We start from the raw sequence: 24,191 nt of genomic DNA, 5'->3' as shown, positions 1-24,191 counted from the left end.
AAATAGAATAGATACAACCTTACGTTAGAAGAAATATAACAATTAATTATGACTAACTGCTATAGTTAAAACTAAATAATTATTGACCAGGGTCACGCAGCGATTGTTATATAAGTTTTGCGAATATGGCTAAAATATTTATCATTACAAAAAATATTTTAGTTAAGTTTTTGTATAAATTTTATCTAATCATGATAATATTTATTTATCACAACTTTTAACCCATATTTGTTTGGCCTGCGATTGAGTATGCCAAACTTATATTTCGAATAGAAATATTTTTTTTTTATCAAAATTACATTTATATATCTTCACGCGTTAATATTTTTTATGTGGTATATTTTCACTGTTATAAAAGTAGTTCAATTACACAAGATTTATTTGACCTGCAAAAGGTCAGCAGTAAGTCAATCGATGGTAAATATCGATTTTCATTCAAGTTTTTTAATTATATCAATAAATTCAGTCAAATTTAATTAACAAAATGACTTATTCGAATTACAAAAAATCAACCCATAATTATATTAAATCTCGCAAAAAAAAAAGAATAATTATCCCAAATAAATAATTCCTAAGTGACATGTATAGACAAAATGGTGAGGCAGCCATGTCACGTGGGGGCACTACAAAATTTGGGGCCAATAAACACCCGGCAAAGTGTTTAAATGACTCGTCCTTCAACATATTCCTCCTCTCAAAACCTCAACTAAGCTTGCCCAATTCTAACATTAACCATAAATATCAGGAATCGCAAGCTATGGGTGCAGGGCAGGTTTTGTCGGGATCGAGTTTCCTCTCATTTCAAATTAGGAAATTTGTATATTACTTTCATGTGTTTTAGAAAAATTGCTAAATATTTATATGTGTTAATTAAATAATTAAAAAAAATCTCTTAAATTTATATATCTCGTCAAAAAAACTCTCTTCACGAAAAAAAGTGAAAAATTGTTTACACGCGTTGAACATGAGAATGGAATAACTTTTTGATGCATTTTCAGGCCTTATCCTCTTTTAATAGATAAAATTGCCCCCTATTTATATTGTTTTTAGTTAAATCTTTATATTTTTCATACTTTATTGAGAAAATGTGTGATAAATACTTAAAAAATATTATTCATCAATATCCATATGTATAAAATATTATTACATCAAATTAAATTAATATACATATTTTACATATGAAAGTATCAAAATTTTAAGATTATTAAATAGTATTTATAAGCTTTTAAAATTAAAATACATGATTTTATTTTAAAAACAGTATTACTTAATTTAATTTTTGTGTTGAAGATATTTTTCAATTATATTATATATATGAATTACAATAACTAAAATTTATTTTTGTAATATACTATATTTAGGCATAAAAGATATTTAATTAAATTAGTTATTATAGATTTGCCCGTTTTGCTTGTTTTAGTAGCCATTGATCTTTTCTAATTAAAAAAATAAATGGTTTAAATTTTAAGTAATTTGTAAAATATATTTTTGCATTTATATTGTACACTTAATTATATATATATATATACACACAATTGTACATATATACATAGTCATAATAAAATGTATTTATATATATATATATATATATATATATATTATCTTTTATTTTATTATGACTATGTATATATGTACAATTGTGTGTATATATATATATATAATTAAGTGTACAATATAAATGCAAAAATATATTTTACAAATTACTTAAAATTTAAACCATTTATTTTTTTAATTAGAAAAGATCAATGGCTACTAAAACAAGCAAAACGGGCAAATCACTAAAAAAATTGACATCATTAAGGACAATCGACAAAAGATCAGCGTGTGCAACATTTAAAAAATATAGAAAATTTTTTGCATATATTTTTAACACCAAAATTTTGAGCAGGGGAGTGATTTTGCAATTCTCCCTTTAAAATCAGGAAAAGGAATAATTACCCTCTGCTCTTTTGAGATTTGATAAAAATATATATAGATGTTTTGTAATCTAAAAATTTACATCTAACACCTTTTATATTTGTTTCTGTCTAATAAAGAAGTCCTTTCGTTAGTCAAAATTTACCGCATTACTGTATAATAAAAAAATTAAACAAAAATATATATTTACTCCCGGTTAACTTATTACTATCGAGTTATTGGAGGCAAAATTATACAAGTAAGCGGTTAATAATTAATCCCAAATGTTTTTATCATTCATTTAATTGAAATTAATCTTTCACCCATTTAATCGAATATTCAATTTGTAAATACAGCCTAGATATAGGGCCAAGTGGATATCCCACCAGCCCATGATAGTGTGTAATAGGGCTACATAGGCTTTTCCGACCTCTGGAGTAAGCTTGTCCAATCGTTCCACCAGTTTTTTCCTTTTTTAAAGATAGCTCTACCGTAAACAATCTGCACAATGCCGCAAATGCCATCACTCTTTCTCTCACCACACACATCTCAATGTGTGGCTGTTTCATCGCATTTCACTTTGTCAAATTTAAATTAATTATATTATTAATATAATACATTTATCTTGTAATTAATATACAATTCAGATGATCAATTACATCGTAATTACATTATACTTTTGCGATTAATTTAATTAAATCAGATTTGAATCGGGTAAAAAAATTCTCGCGCTGGTGGGGTATTCTTTGTTTAAACAAGAAAACCAACAATACTCAAGTGCACTGATCCATTTTCCCGTGGAAGAACTATAAGGTAACCTGTTCGAAATTTCACGCAAATAAACACAACTGTGCTTCATGTATTATTTATTTTCATCATTAAATCCGTTATATTATTCTACAAATAATTCATTGGAGCCTTATCAATATGTTCCTATTTTATCGAAAAACCAAACTATTTAACTACACAGTTGATATAGACAACAAAGTTAAGTATTCAAATTAATATGAAACTAACTGAATTATGTTATTTGGCAAACCCGTATCATTGTTTTATATTTATAAAATTTTAAAAAATATATATTTCTTAATATTTTAAAAATATTAAACTGGATTCACCAGCCCAAGAGTTTCCTGCCAGGTTGAGTTTCAAGTTTTGACAAACCCGTCCCAAACTCGATCACGTTGCCATCACCAGTGAAAGTACTCTTGCTCCTTTGTAAATTTAGAAAATCAGATGTATTGTTCTTGAGAGTATTGATTAGAGTTAGATTATATCAGTTGCAAATTCAGTATAGAACTCACAGTCAGTGCAAGATTCCACAGAGTGGTAAGTGATTCAAAGACAACTTTGTCGTGGAAATTAGTGAACCACTTCCTTTCCCCAGTCAAAAAATTACGACATTGTAAATGTTGGAACTTCTCAAAAATTACAAATGCCATGCTCAGACATCCACACATGAAGATAGAAAATCAACTACACTCCTCATCCTCACCCCCAAATGTCAAGTATTAGGCCTTGTCCGAGCCAAACCACCACCGGTACATATAGCGACTCGCTTAATCGTGTAAACCAAGTATATTTCTTCATCTTCCCCATGCCCCAGGCCTGAGGACCGGAACAATATTTACTTAAGCTGAAGCAGCAGCTTTGCAAACAGGTAGTTCGTTTTCGACATAAGGTGCAATTCTCAGCACAGGGTTTCTCTCAAAGAAATTAACCGGCTTGAGGTCGAAGCCCGATGACACGGTGGGCATGATTGGGAAGTCCTCCTGGCATGGAACGTGATGGAACCCCAATGTGTACCATAAAACAATGTCCTTGTTCTCAATCGGCCGATCCCTGCATAAACATCGCAATGAGTTCAACAAAAACGCTTCTTTATTCTTGATCGTAATAAATAAGTTTTTATATAACCATGATTAATAATATTGATTTACCATAATTTTTAAGTCGTATTCATTACAATGTATAAAATAACCCATTTTCTTGTAATAGATGCAGTTGGTTGAGACCATTTACCTGTCAGACCATACTTGAATAGTGTCCTCGCCATGGCTCTGGTAGGCAAACAACCCTCCGGACCACTTCTCCGACTTGTTGTAACGTGTTACCCAAATTTGGTTGTTGGTGAATGCACTCCTCTTCTGCGGAGGATCCTCAGGGTCAAGCAAGCTAGCAGCCGTGCCAGCAGGAACCACCTTGTACCCGACTGGGTTGCCCACTTTGGTCTTCTTGTTCGGATTGATCACGTGGAATTCAGATGGGTCATACAACTTCAACTTGATTTGGGCCTCTTTCTCCGTCTTTGCAACGGTCTTGTTGACTTTCATATAGCTCTTTCTAGGCGACGTTCCATGGGTGTATTCCCTTTGGAGATGAACATTTACAAAGGAATTGTCCAAGCCATCGATGTCCATGTCGAGGTAGAAGTTGATGTAGTGATCATGGACGACTCCAATGATGTTGTCCGCCAAGAGGGTTCCATAGATATCTTCGTTTTCTTTCACCTGGTTCATGTTGACATAAGACGTGCCCTTGACGATCACTATGCCCGTAAGTGAGACCTGGGGAACGATTATTACATTAGTACGTTAAACGATCGTCAACTAAAGTATTCAAATACCTGTACATGTTGATGCTGCATGCTAGTTTAAGGTAGTTAAAGTAAGATATCATTCATCGGATATGGGCAGACGAAATACTGTCCTAAGGTAAATATAACTCACCTATTCTTACAGAAAGACTAGTTGCTACAAGCTAGACAAACAACAATTATTGATGAGTGTGACAACATTGTCTGCACCCTTATTCTAACAATGGAAAGTTATGATACTTATCCCATGAAAATTATGTGTGGGCCTTGGCGAAATGTCCAAGGATCATGACTCATGACTGAAGAACCTATTCATGGCTTTTTCTATTATTAACAAACAAAGACAACAGCAATGCAAAGATTAGAATGTCCTAACCTTAACATGGATCAATCCATCAGCATGAAACTCCCAATCCACAATATAGTCATAGTTCGCGAGCGATGCGACCATTCTCACGACCAACGAAACCTTCGGCCTCGCCTCTAGAATCTGTTGAGAACAAATGAACTTTCTAGTTAGTACATATAGGTAACAAACAGGTATAAACTTAAACGCAATAGTTATAGAAGTTGGTGTTTACCAATTTCCCCGTAATCGGGCTCTCGGTGTGTCTCCAAGCAGCATCACCCGCATACCGCTCAAAAATGCAGACCATGTTTGATCTAACATACGGTGTGCCATCGGAAGCTGCAAAAATTGCATCCATAAACTTGGCATTTCTCGGGCAATCATTGAGCGGGTCAAGGGAGAGGGCCTGGAGTCCAAACCCGTACTCGCCAGCATCCATGTAAGTCTTGAAGTACCAAGCTTCCTCAGGGTCCATGTAGGGGACAAACAGCTCCGACGAGAACCCCTGATACATCACATTCCTCAAATCTCCGGTCTCCGGGTCACGAACCCTAGCACGAGAGATCATGACTCCGGCTCTCGGGTCAGGCTTCAAGTGGAACTCCCAGTTAGCCCACTTCACCAAATGCTCGTCTTCTACGACAAAGTTGGGGCCGTTGGGCTGCTCCATGGAGATAGGGTTGGGGAGCTTGATGACCCCGCCGTTCTCGGCCGACAACCGGTAGTCAGTGCCAGCGGCCTTGGGTATCGGAATGTGTTTCCCTTTGTCTATGATTTCAATAACTTCACTAGTGTCCAAGTCTGTGATCACAATGATGCCCTCAATAGGCCTCATGTAGAAGTTTGCAGTGTCCTTCATGGTGAAGCATTCTAGTTTAACCAGTCTTCTTCCATCCTCAGCCTTGCCTGAGATCAAATCAAAGTAGAAGAAGAGACATGAGTGCAAGATAAATAAAAATTCATGCACTTTTCAAACATATCTTGCATCCAAAGACAACTGATTAATCAACCCAATAAATTATAATCAATAGCCTACTTCTTGCGCTACAAAAAATATAACATTTAATCAAAATTTAATAGCCGTAATAAAAAGTCATTGACTATAACCACATAAAGATGATCGTGATTTAGTGAAATTAATACATTTATAATGGTTAAAAGCCATGATTCATAATAATGACAAAAATAATTTTATAGTGAATAAATTAAAAGTTTGCATCACTTTTTATTCAAACATAATTAATAATAATTATTTACCACAACTTCAATCCATTGCCAATAATCGTAGTCAACAGTAATTTTTTTCTACCGTTAGACTATACTATATTTGCTATCATAAACAAGGTCTTGATGTCTATAGTTGCTAAATAAGACACTAATTTAAACTCAATGTACTATGATCTCCAACTACCAACATTAGCCCTTAAAAATAAACTGAAAAAAGTCCAAATATGATTAGCCCTTAAAATTAAAATTAAAAAATTCTTACTCAAATTAAACATAATTAATTTTTAAAATTAAATTAAAAAATAATCTTATCTATATCAAATACCATCAACCCTTTAAATCAAAATCTTAAAAAATATTTTAACAGAACCAAGTACGATTAGCCCTTAAAACTTAAATTAAAAAATAATCTTAATAAAAGCAAGTACAGTATTCCAGATTGACTTTTTGTTGAATTTAATAGCAAATTGGTGAAATCCACTTGCTATTGACAGTGACTTAATGAGGGCTCCAGTCTCCAGAGCAACACATCCACACAATCCCAATCCCAAGAAAACACCAACAATCATGTTAAGCTGTACAAAAGTCAAGGGTAAATTAGATTAACAACCCCAGAGTTAAGTTAAATTACAAAAACGATCCCTATATCTCTTGAGGGGGTTTTAATGCAATGTTTTACAAAATTACAGCTACACCTTTAAGGGGTGTTAGTGTAATATTTTCAATGGATGTTTGTGTAAATTTTGTATTTATGGGGTATAATTATTGGGAAAAATTACATTTTTCGCCATTTAAACTATGCTCGTTTTTACACTTCATCATCCGATTATTTTTTTGTGTCAACTTACCGTCTCAACTTTGCAATATATGACCGTGTTTTTATTGATTTTTCTAGTATAAAAAATATCACATACTATGTATATAAAAAATATCACATCACATCGCCCTTTAAGTGTAATATTTTTTTTACAAAAGACTTTGTTAAAAAAAGTTATAAGTAACAATGTTCAAAATTCCGTAAAATTTATATAGCAAGTTGGCAAAAAAAAAAATTCAAATACCATCGTGTAAAAACGATCGTAATTGAAATGACAAAATAGAATTAGCCCTGATTATTATTACAACTATAACTTTATATGGAATATTTATAATTTAAGAAGAATTTATGTCTTTTGACATATCAATGCAATTTCACAAAAATAAAATATTATCTCCACTCCACTCCATCCCATTCATCATTCATTCATTCATTCTAAGACAAAAAGGGGCAACCTTTTATGTGGCCGAAAAGTCATATTTGACTACATAAATAAAGGCAACCTCATCATTTCAATATTCATTCACCAAAATTAAATTTATCAATATTATTTTTTCTTAAAAATATTAATATAAATCTATATTAGGTCATATCAATCCACCCTTATTCATGAATTATTATAAAAATGACAGTCTGTTAATAATCGAAAGCTGAATAAACATGATGATTTATGCAGCATTCAAGACGCGACAGTATAATTAGATCATATTCTATATTTTATTTAATAAAATAAACATCAATAAATTATGTATAATTAGATCATATTCTATATTTTATTTAATAAAATAAACATCAATAAATTATTAATTTATACTGTCGCGGCCATTTTATTTAATCGAGCACTATCAACTATTTTAAAAAAAAAAAAATTAAACGATCATTTACTAAACTATAAATATATAATTTAGAATTAATTTCTCATTTTAATTATATTGTATTTTCTATTTTATTAAATTTGTATTTTTTAAATACAATAATTTAATTATCAGTCCAAGTAAAATTTAAAATTACATAAGGGAGGTAAGTTCTTACCGAACCATCCGGGGGAGAAAGGCAAGCAGGCGACATCGTTCAGATCAACTCCTCTCTCCAAGATCGTGCGGTTGAAATGGGCGTTGGACAGCGGCGCGAATATCACGTTCTGCATATCTTCCAGGGTCACCAGAGGGAACCCGGAAATGTGGCTGGTGTCGTGCTCCACCACCTCCCCGCTCTCCACGTCCACCGTCAGCAAGTAGTTCTTCGCGGAGGCGCGTGCGATGACGGACGCCTTCCGTGGCGGGAGGGGATCCCCCTTCTGCCACTTGAGCACCACTTGCTTCTCGGGGTCCTCCAGGACAAGTGAATGGACGGAGTAGACCGATTTCCCGAAGAAGGATTTGATGACCTTTTGCACTTTGTTCATCTCCTGGATGGTGAGCGGGTCGAGGGGGTGGTGGGGGACGTCCGCCGTGTGGTCGTGGCGGAGCGGGGCGGGGTTGGGGTGGCGGAGGATGCGGTTCTTGGCTGTGCACCAGGCGGAGTTGGTGGCGCACTCGAGCAGCTCCGACTTGTCGGAGGGTGGGGAAGTTAAGTTGAAGGCTGTGAAGAGCAGGAGTAAGACTACGCTGCAGATGAAGAAGAGACAGCGAAGGAAGTTCTTCCCTTCCATTTTCGCCCACTGCGTGTGTTTACTATGTGTGTTCTTGGTGGGACAGTGAGTGTGTGTGTGTATATATAGAGAGATATAGATAGAAGATGGAGTGGTGATTGAGTAGGTGAAAAGGGTGTGGGTGGTGTTTGGTTGCAATATTTTATAGAACTGTCTAAGGAAGAAAAGTAGAGCAGACATGGGAGGTAGGTGGGGTGGAGAGTAGGGGGTGGGGTGGTGTGGTGGAGCTCATGATTCACCATTACATGGTCAAAACAAGAGTTTGTGTTTTTTATTTTGGATAAATTATAAGGGTTGTCTTAAAATTTATTTTTAATTATAATTTTTTGTTTACTATTTAAAAAAATAAAAGTAGCCAATTAATTCATAGCCAATTTATTTTATTTTTTATCTTTAAAAATAAAAGTAGAATTGATTTGGGAACTGATATCTCATACATGAATTAAACATAATTCTTAATAGAGTTTAATGCAATTTAGCCCGTATTAATATTGCAAATAAATAAATTATTTTTCTACAAAAAAAAAAAAAAACACAGGAGGATAAGTTGTTATATTTTAAAAGATATAGGGAGTTAAAAAAATAATTTACTCATTTACAATATCACAATAGTTACATTTTTCTTGTTCTTAATGTATATGATTTTGGATCATCATCAGTTATTTGTCGGCATGTTACTTCTACTTCCTCAATAGGTTTTTCTCTCGGTTAATTGCATCTTATTCCTTATAAAAGTATTATTAAATAAAAATATCGGTAAAATTATATTTTTATTCCCATAATTAGGAAGTTCAATATATTTATTTCTTTATTTTATAAAAATTTTAAGATGGTCTTAAAATTGAAAAAACTCGGCACGTTTTATCCTTTATTTTACAGGATTTTAAAAAATAATCTAAAAATTGAGAAAACTCGACATATGTAGCCCTCTGTTTTATGGGATTTATGGGACTGAATGTATCAATTTTTTGCAATTTTGATATCATTTTGAAAATCTCGTAAAGCATAAGACTAAATGTGTCTAATTTTTCTATATTTAAAACCATTTAAAAATTTGCGTTAAACAAAGAACTAAAAGTGTTAATCCTCTATCTTATGGAACTGAAGATATAATTTTACCTAAACAAAATCCCTCTAAATAAAGAGAAAAGTAACAGGATCCTTAAAATTTTCAAGAAAAAAGTTTATTGTTTCCCACGTCAGGAATCAGGATTCACCTGACTCTTCTTTTTTTTAAAAAAAAAAAAAGTTCCCCGATCGCATCGTGTATTGTTTTTCTCTTCAATAGGATGATTTTACATATTGTTATTTTTAAAGAAAGCCTATTGCAATCAATCCATTTTTTGCTAGTATTGTGTTTTAGAGGTTCTTCATATGATCAAACATTCTCCTATAAGCATTTACTTCACAATTAAGATTAGAATCACACTCAACCTTCACTTGTACTATTCGTTTAATCTCACGTGCTTTGTTGAAATAGCTTAAAATTTTTAATATTTTGAAAGTAAATGTAAGACCTTTTTGTATTTTATAAAATTTAGTAAAAAAATATTCATTTCGTTAGTAATTAACAGAATGTGTATTAAACGCACGACATCTACGTTCTGAAGTGTTTTTAGTTGCTTTTAACCTCAATTTTGGACGTCTTGGACTAAAATGCCGTCATAGTGTTTATATATTTGACTTAGGCATCTTTGACTTATTTTCAATGATATTTTTTTGTACATTTTTATCTATACAAAATAAATAATTCTTTAAAATATGAAAAAAAAAGAGCATATAGATTTTTGAAGTTTTATAATTTAAATTGAAATATTAAATTAAAATCCAACTACAAAAACTAATATAATAAATTCATTTTTCAAATTTAAGTATCTTAAGAATATAAATGTTAATTAATCATAAAAATTATATATATTAACTAAATTTAAACTATTATTTAGTTAAATATATTTAAAAAAAATTATTTTTATTTGCAATAAATAATATTTAAATTACTATTATAAGTATTTAAATTTAGTCATTTTTAAATTTAAAAATTTTAAATTATATAAAAAAAACATGGGCGACGGCAGCCGCCGCCACCCAGATTGTGTTGTTCTGAGCGATCGGCGTCGCCCAAAACAATGCAGATATAGGCGACAGCAAGTCAAGTATTTAAAACATCAAAAAGTTTTTAGTTGAGTTTTCAAAACACATACATTAAATTTATGCATTTAAGCTTTTATTTTGCAATTATATTAAGATATGATATCATGACCATAATTAAACCCAAATGAAATAAAGTACATTTGTGATGCAAATACAGTAAAAATTACTACTGAAATAAAAATTTTGTTGATGTACCATAATACATACAATTTGATATTTTCACACACAATTTATTACCTGAATTAAAAAAATAAAATTACAACAAACTTTAAAACCATCATTTTTGCTTCTCTCTTCGACTTTATCATTTAAATTTTCTATGGAGCGGAAGCAATGAAAATTCAGAGAACAATGGAAGAACCCATCTCCAATATTTTAACAACTACAAAAAAAAATAGTTAGAAGAATAATTAAAGTCAAGTAAAAAATAAAATTAAAATTAAAAATAAGTCCACTGGAAGAAATATAATTTTCACTATGGTTAAAAAGTAAAAAATCGTGACGAATAATAATTAACAATCCTTGTGCGATGATTATGAGCCGTTGTTTCTGCAAGTAAGGTCAAAATTTGCTACACCTAAAAAACTATGATAAAAGAATAATCTGAATATTGGTTAACTATGGTAAAAATTTTATATTTAGTATCGTTTTTGTCTGATCCTGATGATTAGTGATCCAACCAATCATTGAAAGGTACTTTCTTTCTCATATAATTAATAATAATATAAAATATTTTCTATCTTATATAAAAATATTTAAGTACATAATGGATTACCACTAATTAAGACACTGCTCGTGATTGATTCATTTTTATTATTTTAATTTCAAGGAATAAGAGTACTTAATCTCAACTACCTCTTAGCGACAAGAAACCACGTGCGTTTCGCCCTTTCCGGAGTTGGAACTTGGAAGTAGTCACAACAGTATTAATCAAACTGTGGGCGTCCCGAAGAATAATAATAATAAATTAATAATTATTTTAAAGCACTTGTTCATCTTTTCCATCATTGGAGTATTATATTAAATAAGCCGTCGTTCTGACACGTGGTTTTTGTATACATATAATAAATAATATTTTAAAATATTTTTTTTTGTTTGTATATAATAGTCTTAAACAAGTAGTTATTTTATTATTTGAAGGTATTTTTTATTTCACAAAAAATTAATATAATAATGTTATTAATCATCGTTTGTGAGTATAGATGGTCTTTTCTTTTTATAATAGTATAAATATACATCACAAAATCGTACACTAATATTCGTAAGATTTCATCTCAACCCTTGGTGGAACATTGATTTTTTCTTTTTTTTTTTATCATAAAAATAGAAAAACAGGGGTAATTTCACACTTACTCGTCAGAAAGAAATGTGTTTGCGTTGGTTAGGGTTTTTATAACAAAAATTTAAAGTTTAAACATGTGGTAATCAACACATACTAGAAAAAATTTACTATGGGCTACAATATTAACGGTTATGAAAAAACATACGATACTATTATTAACTATGGTTAAATAAAATCCACGCAAAAAGTTTTTCCACTATAAAAAAATTATTCTCTACAGCTCAAGCTATGCTAAAAATATTTGGCATAACTTATAGCCATAACAAATATTTTAGTCACTTTCGTAAAAATCACGATTAATAATCGTTGCATATTTTTTATCAATTATAATTATTTATTATTAATCATGATATTTAATTATATTTAAATATTATATTTTTTATAGTGACACAAGCCAGAAAGCACGTTTAGTCACATCAATAATCGACTACTATTACAATTTTTTTATGTAATTCTTACTGTTCTATGATAATTAGATCAAAATTGTTGGCATCTAATACATTCTTTAATGGTAAAAATAAATCTAATATTCAATTTTTTTACACTAATATTATTTTTAGGGCTTAATGCAAGTTATCCTCTTATAATATTATAAATGAACAAATTATCTCCTATGACAAAAAAATATATCAATTTACCCATCTGTTTAAAATAAAACGATTTATCTCATTGTCTAAGGATGTAAATTGCTGCATTTCAAAAAACACATAGGCATAAATTGTTGTATTTTAAAAAAAAATAGGGAGATAAATTATAATTTCTTTTTATAAAATGGTAATTGACTCATTTTTAATATCACAAGAGGGTTGCTCGTATTTTTCAATATTATTTTTATTGTAGTGCATCGCAATTTAAATCTGATCGAGTAATATCCATATTATTTATTAAGTGTGCAGGTATAAAATACTTACCTCCGATTGACAAAATATACATCGCCTAAAATACATTAAAAACATATTCTTGTACAACGCGACTATCCCTTTAAATTTTTTTTATCAATAAAATTATATTTATAGATATTTAAAATTAACAAAATTTAAATTACACACACAGATAGCTCCTACAAATCATGTGTATTTGTGGAGTGAAAAATGAGTAATTTTGTGTGGCGGCCAAGTTGACAAATAGAGCTCAAAATTTAGATGGACCAAACCCCTTCCGACAAGGAGCATACCACGTGATTCCCCACCTGAATCGTGTATATATGAAAATTCTTAATAAAATTAAAATAAATATATATATATATATATATATTTGACACTTAAGAAATTTTTTAATTAGTAATTATATTAATAAATGAAGTATGGAATTCGAAAGAATAAAAGAGGGAGTGTATTCTTGAAAAAAATATTATATATTATTATATTTATTAATATATGTTTCATTATTATAAAAATATTATAATATTATATGTTTTTTCTTGAACATTTTTTTTCATATATCTTATATAAGAGATACAAAAAATAAAAAATTATTTGACGAGAAAATTAATAATGTAGATGGATGTATGTTGTATCGTATACAATTAATTTATATTGAGTTATGTTGAGATATTTAAATCTAAACTAATATTATTTACTAAAAAGATAAAATTTTAGTTGAATGTATTCTTTGTATTATATAATTCATTGCAGATCGTAAAATAATATTACTTGATGAGAAAATTAATGACTCAGATGAACATATTCTTTGTCTTATACAATTCATTTTAGATTAAAAACTATATTAAGGTATTTAAATCTAAATTGATATTATTTATTAAACAAATAAAATATCAGTTGAATCATAAATATATTTATGTCTAATTAAATAATAAATTTAAATTATTAAACTCTAATTAATAATTGTTTATTAAAATAACAATTCAATTATTTGGCTTTCATCTTTTGGATTCAAATGTGAAAGCGAGAATGCAGTACGTGGCGGGGGGGAATTAGGCAAGGCGGGTTCGGGTCGGATCTTATCCGTTCCATTGCCATCACTATCTGAGGTTCTTTCAAGTGGGATGGGTGCATGGATCTACCCAACTCATATAAGCTCTGGTGAAATGAACTCTAAGTGTCCGTTTTGGTTGCGTTTTTATTTTTATTTCAGTTTCCAATAATTGGATTTGTGTATAAATGCTTTATTAGTTTTTGTGCGAAAATTGGGAATATGTCTGGATTAGTTGTTTCCAAATATAGGTATATTGGTGTGAGAATGTTGAATATAGGTATATGTATTTTTGATGTGATAGAAATTAGTTATAAGGGTTGACCAAATTGATTGAATATGTGAATTATAAAATAATCAAAGTGATTCTTGCCATTTTCTTTTCTTTTTTCAGTACAATTTTGTTGTTTGTAAATATATACATACTAACGTGCACCTCGTGCTGTGCATAAATTTAATTTAATTATAATTAAATTATATCTTACAAAATTTATAAATTATGTGACAGTTAGTTAAATTTTTTTTCTTTTTTTAGTTAGATGAATAGCATAATTTGCTTTTCAACTTATACTGTATAAATATCAATAAAATATACCGCATAAACACCAAAATAAGAATATAGATATATATGTACTGTAAAATTAATTTGATTAATTAAATATTAAGTGTTATTGACTTTTTTTAAATTATTGTACGTGACATAAATTATTTTTAATTTATTAAATTTTAATTATACTATAACTATTTTTAATTTAAGTGTTATACTATTGTACGTGACATAAGTTTTATCATGTTGGCAAAAATGAATCAATCAAAACAAAAGCTCCAATTTAAATGAATCACGTGAGACACACATCCTTTTGACTTCATATATATTACATTTATTCTCTTATAAGTATAAAAAGTATTACATGAGAATATTAAATAAGGGGTAAAATTAAAAATTTATATAATTTTTTTACTGACGTCAATATTTTTTTCTCAAAATTCTAATGAAATAGGGTCAAGTGTAAACGAAAATCTTTTAAATGAAGTGTAAGTATAATTTTAAAGTCTTTTTAGATAAAAGTATAATTTCACATTTTAGAGGGATCTAAATATAATCAATATAATATGTTGCAAAATACTTAAATATACAAAATCTTTTAAATAAATTTAGCCACACACCCACTAAGGCTAAAAGTTCAGTGATGTGGCATACAGGTCGTGGCCACAAACCGAACACGACCATAAAGTCATGATATCCGTAGGCGTGAGTAAAATAGTAATCATAAATTTTAGCTATGATTAATGCTTTAGTAAGGGTTCAAAAATTGAGGTCATTATATGTATGGTACATTAATGATCGTGACTTTTTAGACTTAGTAGATACTAATATAAATGTTTCTTATTAAAGTCGATGCAAATTGTTGACCAATAAAATAATTAATTTTGATTGTTATAACATTGATCGATTGAAATACCTTTTCATTTTTTTTATTCTTTTACCAATATAACATAATTATTAGGGCATGCTTCTAAAATCATACAGATATATAAATTACTTAGGAAGATATTAATATGATGAATTGGTACCATATGTTAAATTAAAACTGGGTGGGCATACGTCAACAGGCCACCCAGTTGGGTAGGCACCCAATTAAGTGGCGTCGATCATACGTCAACAGGCCACCCAGTTGGGTAGGCATCCAATTAAGTGGCATCATTTACAAGTATTTTTTAATTACGAGGCTTCAACTTTATCAATTAAATGCGCTCAATGTATATATTATTGACGTTATGGAAATTCCTAAGACAAGACAAATGATATGCATGAAATAAACATAAATATTTAGTTATTAATTATTACTGTCATTTATGGTGCATGGGGTTCTGTTATCTTGCCCCAAGTAAAGACGATGCACTTGAACAGTATAAAAATTTTGGATTTTTTTTTGCAAAATAAAATTATAAAATTTAACGAAAATGTACGGTGTTTTATATACGATAAATGGAGGGAATCAAGAAACTTGAGCAACATATAAATCTTAACTTTATTTTTTTTTTTGAATGGTTTTTTTAGCATGTATTTGGACGGATGGATTTAGATTTGAGTAAAAGATTTTAAATGACTCTATTTGAAAAATAAAATTAAAATACACCAGCATTTATCAAAACATAATTCAATAATGAGAATGGGAGGATTTGAAATTTTTTAAATTTAAAATTATCTAAATAAATTCAAGAAAAATATTATTAAAAATTTAAAATTCACGATTTCAAAATAAACACACGCTATATCCTTCACATTAATTCGAAAAAAGAAATTTTCAGTCTCTAATTATTTTATTATGTTTACATTTCATAAAGTTAAATATTTAAATAAAAAACCATATGTCATCAGACTCAACAATCCATATCTCACATACGTACACCAAAGTCTGAATGTCTAAATATAGAAAATATTATAATTTCTTGGTGTCAGTTCCTATGTTTATTGTCATAGATTTTTATTTGTTAATCCATACAATTTACCAACTTGCAATCTTTACATTTATAAAAGGAATCATTACACTTTTCTTTAAAAAAGGTTCCGTGTAGTTATATATAAATTTTTTATAATTTAAAAAATTTTATCGAGTACTTTAATTAGTTTTATTTTTGTCTAGTTAAGATTTGCTGAATTTTTTGGTATTAATAAAAAAAGCTGATGAAAATTGATATTTGTATTTGATTGGCTTATTACTGATTTATTGTAGATCAAATATTTTTTTTTATTAAATTACCCTTATAACAATGAAGATATACCTTCTCAAATACATTAATGTGTGAAGATGTATAAGGATAATTTGATTACAAAAATATTTATTTGACCTACAATAAATAAATAATAAATCAGTTGGGGGTAAATATGAATTTTATACAATTTCTTTTGCTAAAATCTACATTCAATGAATTTTTACTGATGAATGAACTTATTTGTTAGACTCTTCTCAATTTTATTATTATTAAAATTGAGAAGAGTGAAATGTAATGATCCATTTATAAAATACACTGCATATGTACACTGTGAATTTGACAAAAATAAAATAAAATGCAAATGGGTATTACCAAAAATATCAATTTCTTTCCCAGGATACCGCCTCGAATTTAGCATCTGGCAGCCAATCTGTGGGTTTCGGTTCTTTCTACTACTAAGATTGAAGTTTTATAATTACGAAATTATGGATTTTAAGGTTAATTATATTTAGACTCTTTCCAAAAATATAAAATTATATTTTTTTAAAAGAAAATTAAATTATATTTACATCCCCTTAAAAAATTCATTGTTTATATATGACCTCATTTTGTTAAAATTTAGACGAAAAATACTGATCTTAACAAAAAAAATATTTTTATAAATTTTTATTTTATCCCATGTACATTTTTTGTACTTATAAAGAGATCAATATAATATACATATAGAGTGAGATTACCATCGTTATATTTTTTTTATAATTAAGTACAAAATTATTACACGAGAATGTTAAATAAACAATAAAATTGAAATTTATGTATATATTTTTTTTTGCTAATGCCTGCATTTTTCATTCAAATCTTAATAAAAGTGGGTCAGATGTAAACAATGAATTTTAAAATGAGGTGTAACTATAATTTTAAAATTTTAAAAAAAGTGAAATTTTATATTTTTAAAGGGGTTAAAGTGCAAGTAACCCTTAAAATTATATTAATGTAGATATTAGCTACTTTTGCGATAGTTTGTGTTCTGTATTTGTTTGTTTTAAGTAGTATTTTTTATTTGAAACTTTTTATATATTTATTAATTTTAATATATTAATATATCAAATAGTATAATAAATTGATTTGATAAAAAAAATCAGCATATATAGTTGAACAAACACAAAGGCCGTGAAAATGTTTTCAATTGGAATGGATTTTCTTTTTTTTTTTTTTTTCTAAAATAACACATACATGCTACGTACGTTCTAATTATAGGGCCGTCTATCTTATTTTTATTTTATACATATAATATATATTTATTAAATAATATATATGTTTGGTAAAATATGCATTAAAATCTATTTATATCATATCAATGCATTATTTAACAAGTATGTACTTCAATATACGGAATATTCAATTGAAATAATTGTGATCAATATATAAATAAGTGTAGTATATTCGACTAGGTTTTCGCTTTTCCTTCGAGTCAAAATTAGGTCGGATAAAATCTATTTTGACGACTAATTATGGATAAATTGTAAAATCTTCCTATATTATTTAAAATATTCATATAAGTACATACAAAAAATAAAATATCATTTTATCTTTTTGTATTTTTAAAAAAAGAGCACATGAAGTCGCTTAGAATTAGAAATTTTGAGAATAAATGGTCCGTGCGGAATACTTACTATATAGATAAACGAAAGGGTAAAATTGATCCAAAATGTTCGAGGGGGTTGATATTTGGCATAGCTTAGGAATGTAAAATATATTTAATCCTTAATTCAATCTCCATAAAATTGATGTACAAAACTAGTTTTTCCACCACGAAAAAAATATTTGCTACGGAGTCGTAGTAAATGTTTTAGCGCCATCCTTGTAAAAATCACGGCCAACAACGGTTGTATAGCGATGGCCAATAACTATTTATTACGGCTATTTGTTATTAACCATGACAATTAGCCACAGTTAAATGTTATAATTCTTCGAGTGACACAATAGTAGATGTTATTTAGGATTTTATTTATTGATCAGGGAATTATTATTATAATTATCTTTGTTATGTTTTGATATTTAATAAAAATAATTATAATTAAATTATTTCAATTAATAATAGTTGGTCGAATCAAATAAAAGAAAGAAAAAAAGAACTGAGTTGCAAGAAAATATGACTAGCTCGGTTACTTGTTTGGTTCATGTTCATGTTCATATTCATGCATAATAGATGAACTCGAAAATTCTGACCCGTTGCCTTACAATGTCTGAACATGACATTCAACGATCCAATTTAATATTTTAAATTTTATTAGGTTATATTTCAATCGATAATTTCAGATAAAATTTATTAAATATTTTTATATTAATAGAATTTGAAAATTCATTCTCATATATTTTTTTTCATTTTTTATTTGACAAATATATATATATGCTTAACCAAAAATTAAATATTTCTTGAAAAACTAAATAAATATATTTTATCATATTTTTTCGATTTAAAAGAATAAATAGTTCGTAACTTAATATTATTATTAAATTAATAAAATCTTTTTCATAAAAATTATTTGTGTATTTATCGTACTAATTCATTAGGTAACTTTGAGCTTGTAAAATATAATAAAGTTCGAACTATTTAGCTCACTAATTATAACTTTATTATAATTAAACGATATTTTTTTCAGTTAAGAAAATTAAATTTAAAATACAAAATTGTTACAAAAAGAAATTCTTTGAACTAAATAAATATATATATATAATATTAGGGCAATATGTCCAAAATTTTAATTGTAGGGGGTAAGTGTTATATTTATTAGTTTAGAATGGTAAATATTACATCAACAATAGTTCACAGGTAAAGTGCATTTTACCCTTTTCTTTATTATACAAAATATGTGATCTCATAATCTTTACATACACGATGTGCATATGTTAATAGAATTTCAAATAAAAATTCAAAGAGGGTGTTGGGTGAGCTTTATAAGTTGTTTAACATATCTTTGAAGATATATTTTTTTCAAAAAAAATAAATTTATAAGATCCAAAAATAAATTTTAGAAACTTATTAGCTCCTGGAGGGGGTTAACAGGAGTTCAAAAATATTTTTATTTCAAAAATCCCATTTTTTTTTCCTTAGAATTTCTTGAATCCCATTGATAATAGGGATAATTATACACTTTTCCTTTGAGATTTGGTGCAATTACACGTAAATTTTATGTAGTTTGAGAAATTATACATCTGATGTGTAATTACATCAAATTAGAGGTTGTGTAACTAAATCAAATCAGAAGTGGTCTACATGTGATTACATCAAATTTCAAAAGAGGACTATGTAATTATACCTGATATTTGTTTCGCTCTAATAAATAGATTCATCTGTTAATAAAATTCAGAATTTATTGTCATCAGCAAAAAAATTTGAATGAAAATTCATATTTATATCCAATTAACTTACAGAATTGTTTTAGATTAAACAAATATTTTTTGACTAAACTATTCTTATATATCTTTACGCACTAATACATGTGATGTGGTTATGCCAACTCTTATCTTTTATGCATTGATACATATAAGAAGCTACATCCTCCCTCTTATAAAGAGAGTTTAGTTAAAAAAAAGATTTTTTTGACCTGCGATAAGTCAGTAATAAATCAATTAAGAGTAAATATTGATTTTTATTCGATTTCTTTTTACTGATTTCAACAAATTCATGAATTTTAACTTACAAATAAATATATTTTTTAAATTATCAAAAGGCACTATATAATTACATCAAATCTAAAAAAAAAAGATAGTGTAATTATTCCCTAATAATACTACTTGATCATTACTCAAATAAAAAAAAAAAAAAGTACTACTTGATCCCTCATGGGCTTTATTGAGAAGGCCCATCAACCTAACAGACTTGAAGAAAGAAAAAGAGGTCAGCCATATGAACCCTAAATACAAGAAACTTTGGATTACATTTGTATTGGTGGACTTGAATTTGAGTACAAGTTCTAAGAATATTAAACGAAGGGATTTGTAAGTCATTATTGTTTAACAAAATATAATTTAAATCACTATAAGAAAATGTGATATTAATTAAAAAATATTAAATAACAATTTTAAAATCGTCACTAAGAAAATATATTAAGTAATAATAATTTTTATCTTATTACTATATATTATTAATGACAATAACTGCGTATAAAGTTATCTTTTTTATATGTAATAAATAATATATGTATAGTAACAACACAATATAGCAGTAACAATTATTTGTTGTTAGCAGATCGTCACTATAGACATGTTGTTAATCGTATTTACGGACAATTTTATACACGTATTTTATCACTTAATTTTGCGAATAACAATTTATACAAAATAGTAGTAACTACTAAAATCAAGAACTTTATTATTGTGGCAAAATTCTTGTCACCAAAACCCTATTTACTTTGTGTGATGGGATGCAGTGATAAAATTATATAAAAATATTATATTTACTTTGTTGAATTAATTATTAGATTAATATGTTGTGATTTTATCTTATGCTTACTAACATCCCACTAATTTATGATAATATTATAAAAATACCAAAATTACCCAACAAGAAGACAAAATGGTCATTGTTTATATTTTTATTTTTCTCTTAGCAATTATGGGCTTCTAATTATTAATTTCTTTTCCTTTTTCTTACTTCTCAAAACAACAAATAATAATAATAATAAATAAATAAATAAATAATTAAAGAAAACTTATAAGAATCAGTATGATATTTGAAAAAGATATGGGTTGTTTGTCTGACTATATTTTGAAGTTTGGAGTTGGAGACTTTGATAAAAAGAGAGAGAGAGTTTGCTGAATGAGAGTGAGGGTTAGGGTTAGGGATTTTAAGGGACCGGGTTGAGTTGGATAGTGGATCCGTGGGCTAGATTTGTCTTAGTGGACCTAGCAGTCTTGGGAATAAAAAGGATAATTATGCTATTCTCTCTTAAAATTTGATATTTATTATACATATATTTTTTGTAGTTTAAAAAATTAGATTTAGTACTTTTAAAGCTTGCTTCCGTCTATCAGATAGGTCCCTATATTAATTAAAATTAACTGAATTTACTAATATTAACAAAAAAAAACCGGATAAAAATTCAAATTTACGCCCGATTAACTTTTACTGATTTATTGTAGGCTAAATAAATTATTTTATAACCGAATTACGCTTATACTTCTTCATATGTTAATGCACGTAAGGGGGTATATCTTCATCATTATAATAGTAGTTTAGTCGGAAAAAAAAATATTTAACATGCCGATCGAGGATAAATATCAATTTTCATTCAGTTTGTTTGTTAACATTAATAAATTTAATAAATTTTGATTCTTGGGGGACATATTTGTTGGGTGAATAGCAATATAAATAAATAGCAAATTACCCTCTATAAAAAATAAATAGCAATATATCCCTCTGTAAACACAGGGGGTAAATTATTATTTTTTAAAAAATACAGTGGGATAAATTATTATTTTATTTTTTTCATAAGGAGGTTGTTTGCCTATTTTCCATAATATAGATAAGTAGATTGCAATTTATCCCATATTTACTAGACGAAAGCCAATTATAAAGGTACTAATATACTTTTTAAAATCACATAAATTTACGTATAATTGCACCAAACCTCATAAGAGAATAATATAATTATCCCTGTTAAGAAATTTTAGGGAAAAAATCTACAATAAAGTTAATTTGACTTGAGTCTCTCTTGTACACTTCTCATTGATGACATTTGTTAAAATTTAATTCTAGTAGTTGTACCAAACAATTTTGTGTAATCGATATCTACTCATTTACTTACTCTACATTTATGATAATACGTTAAAAATCGGTATTAATGTAGTCCAATAAATTAAATGTGGCCGACGAGGCCTTGTTCGAGTTGTAAAATTAAGATTTCACAGTTAAAAATATGTGAATGAGTCCGATAAGTATGGATATATAATTTATTTTTATAATAAATATCGATATACTGTGAGTTTGAATGTACTATTAATTTTTCATTTCTGCAAGTGGGACCGAAAACATTATTTGTGGCCAAATTCATGGCAGATGTTTTGATCATAGCTAAAAGACATCCAAAAATCAAACCGCAAATTGTGTACTCTTGAGATTCAATTTATTTATTTTTTCAACAAAACTTGGTACATTATATCATTTAGTACATTATATCAGCAATTTAGTATCAGTTTATTAAAAATTTAATCTTTTTAATCCAATTTTATCAGTAATTTCTTGAAAAAGAAAATTAGATAATTTTAAAAATGAATTATAATAATGCCAGTGATTCCATATTAATTATTTTAACAGCACTACATTAATTATTTTGTTGTAATGATAATACCTTAAGTTGGTTTTCTTTTATTTATTTTATTTCTTATTTTTTGAAATATGATTTGTTGTTTATATATTTTATTCTTATTTAAAATATATTTTAAATTGTGAATTTATCGTATCGATAAAGAATGACATATTAAGACGGCTAATTTCAAATAATTTTAAGTAATTGAAGTTTCTCGTACCAAACAAGTGAAGCAACTGATAAGCGGACTTGTAATTGAGCTAAAAATATAAATATGTTGAAATTTTTATCAGCAATTTCTTAAAAGAGAAATTTAGATGAAACTATTTCAACTAATCTTCTAAGGAATTTATCAAATTGAGAAAACGAAATTCCTAAAGAAAAAAATTAAATATGCCAAATGAACTACATGGTTGATTTTTTTTACTTTTAATGTATCCTTATCTAATACAACAAAAGAAAATTAGTAAATTAAATGCGACTTTTGTCATTATCTATAAAGTATTAAATACTTGATATCGCGTGTGATGTAAAGACGTTTAACCGAGAAGAGGAATTTACCATTTGAAATAGATGTAGGACACGTGCCAGTATTATTAGCCTCCAAAGGAGGGGCTCGGGATAGACATTTGACCTCGTTCAAATAGATAACGCCAAATAATGCAACATGCAACATGGTCAGTGTATTTTATTATTTGCTGTAGCTTCATATGAGTTTCGTGATTTTATTTTTTAAAAGATGCCTAGTTTAGGAGAAAAACTAGGGGCTTAAGAACTGAAGCTCCATATCTACAACGAAGGTGGGGCCACGTGGCGGCATCATCATCTGCCTCTCATATGAGGGGTTTGAAATGGACACATGACCTTGATTTTACGAACAAAGCCAAATGATCCGGTACAAGAATATTGTAACAAGGCTGTTTGATTATTGTAATATTATTACTATTGATTGTGACCTCGATGACTTATAGTAAGACTTTCCTTGTTATTACGTGTGTATTATTAATTATTATTAATAATAAATTTTATATTTAATAAGATATGAAAATTAATATTATATTCAAATAAAAATAATTATTACTTAACGAATTTAATTGGTGACCACTTTATTAATATCATTTAAATAAAAAAATTAATATCATATTTAAATTACTTATAAAACAGTTAATATCATATTCAAATAAAAAAATTTACTATATTA

The 24,191-nt window shown here is 28.0% G+C and overlaps 1 protein-coding gene across 1 annotated transcript; it reads right to left on the bottom strand.

Annotated features, from left to right (window-relative positions):
* Window positions 3,203–8,617, bottom strand: LOC105164213 (primary amine oxidase). Its single transcript, XM_011082824.2, has 5 exons — window positions 7,918–8,617; window positions 5,074–5,747; window positions 4,869–4,982; window positions 3,919–4,463; window positions 3,203–3,738 (listed from the first exon to the last, which is right to left on the bottom strand). The coding sequence occupies exons 1-5, from the start codon at window positions 8,534–8,536 to the stop codon at window positions 3,528–3,530; spliced, it is 2,163 nt and encodes a 720-aa protein (XP_011081126.1). The 5' UTR covers window positions 8,537–8,617; the 3' UTR covers window positions 3,203–3,527.

Source organism: Sesamum indicum, linkage group LG6 (genome assembly GCF_000512975.1).
Source record: "Sesamum indicum cultivar Zhongzhi No. 13 linkage group LG6, S_indicum_v1.0, whole genome shotgun sequence".
In the NCBI taxonomy this organism is placed as follows: domain Eukaryota; kingdom Viridiplantae; phylum Streptophyta; class Magnoliopsida; order Lamiales; family Pedaliaceae; genus Sesamum; species Sesamum indicum.
This window is presented reverse-complemented; position numbering and strand designations above follow the sequence as displayed.

Coding starts and splice junctions, on each gene's coding strand:
- LOC105164213 (XM_011082824.2), bottom strand. CDS start 8,536: ATGGAAGGGAAGAACTTCCTTCGCTGTCTCTTCTTCATCTGCAGCGTA. Junction 4,464..4,868: donor ATGGATTGATCCATGTTAAG/GTTAGGACATTC, acceptor ATCGTTCCCCAG/GTCTCACTTACGGGCATAGT. Junction 3,739..3,918: donor ATTCAAGTATGGTCTGACAG/GTAAATGGTCTC, acceptor ATGTTTATGCAG/GGATCGGCCGATTGAGAACA.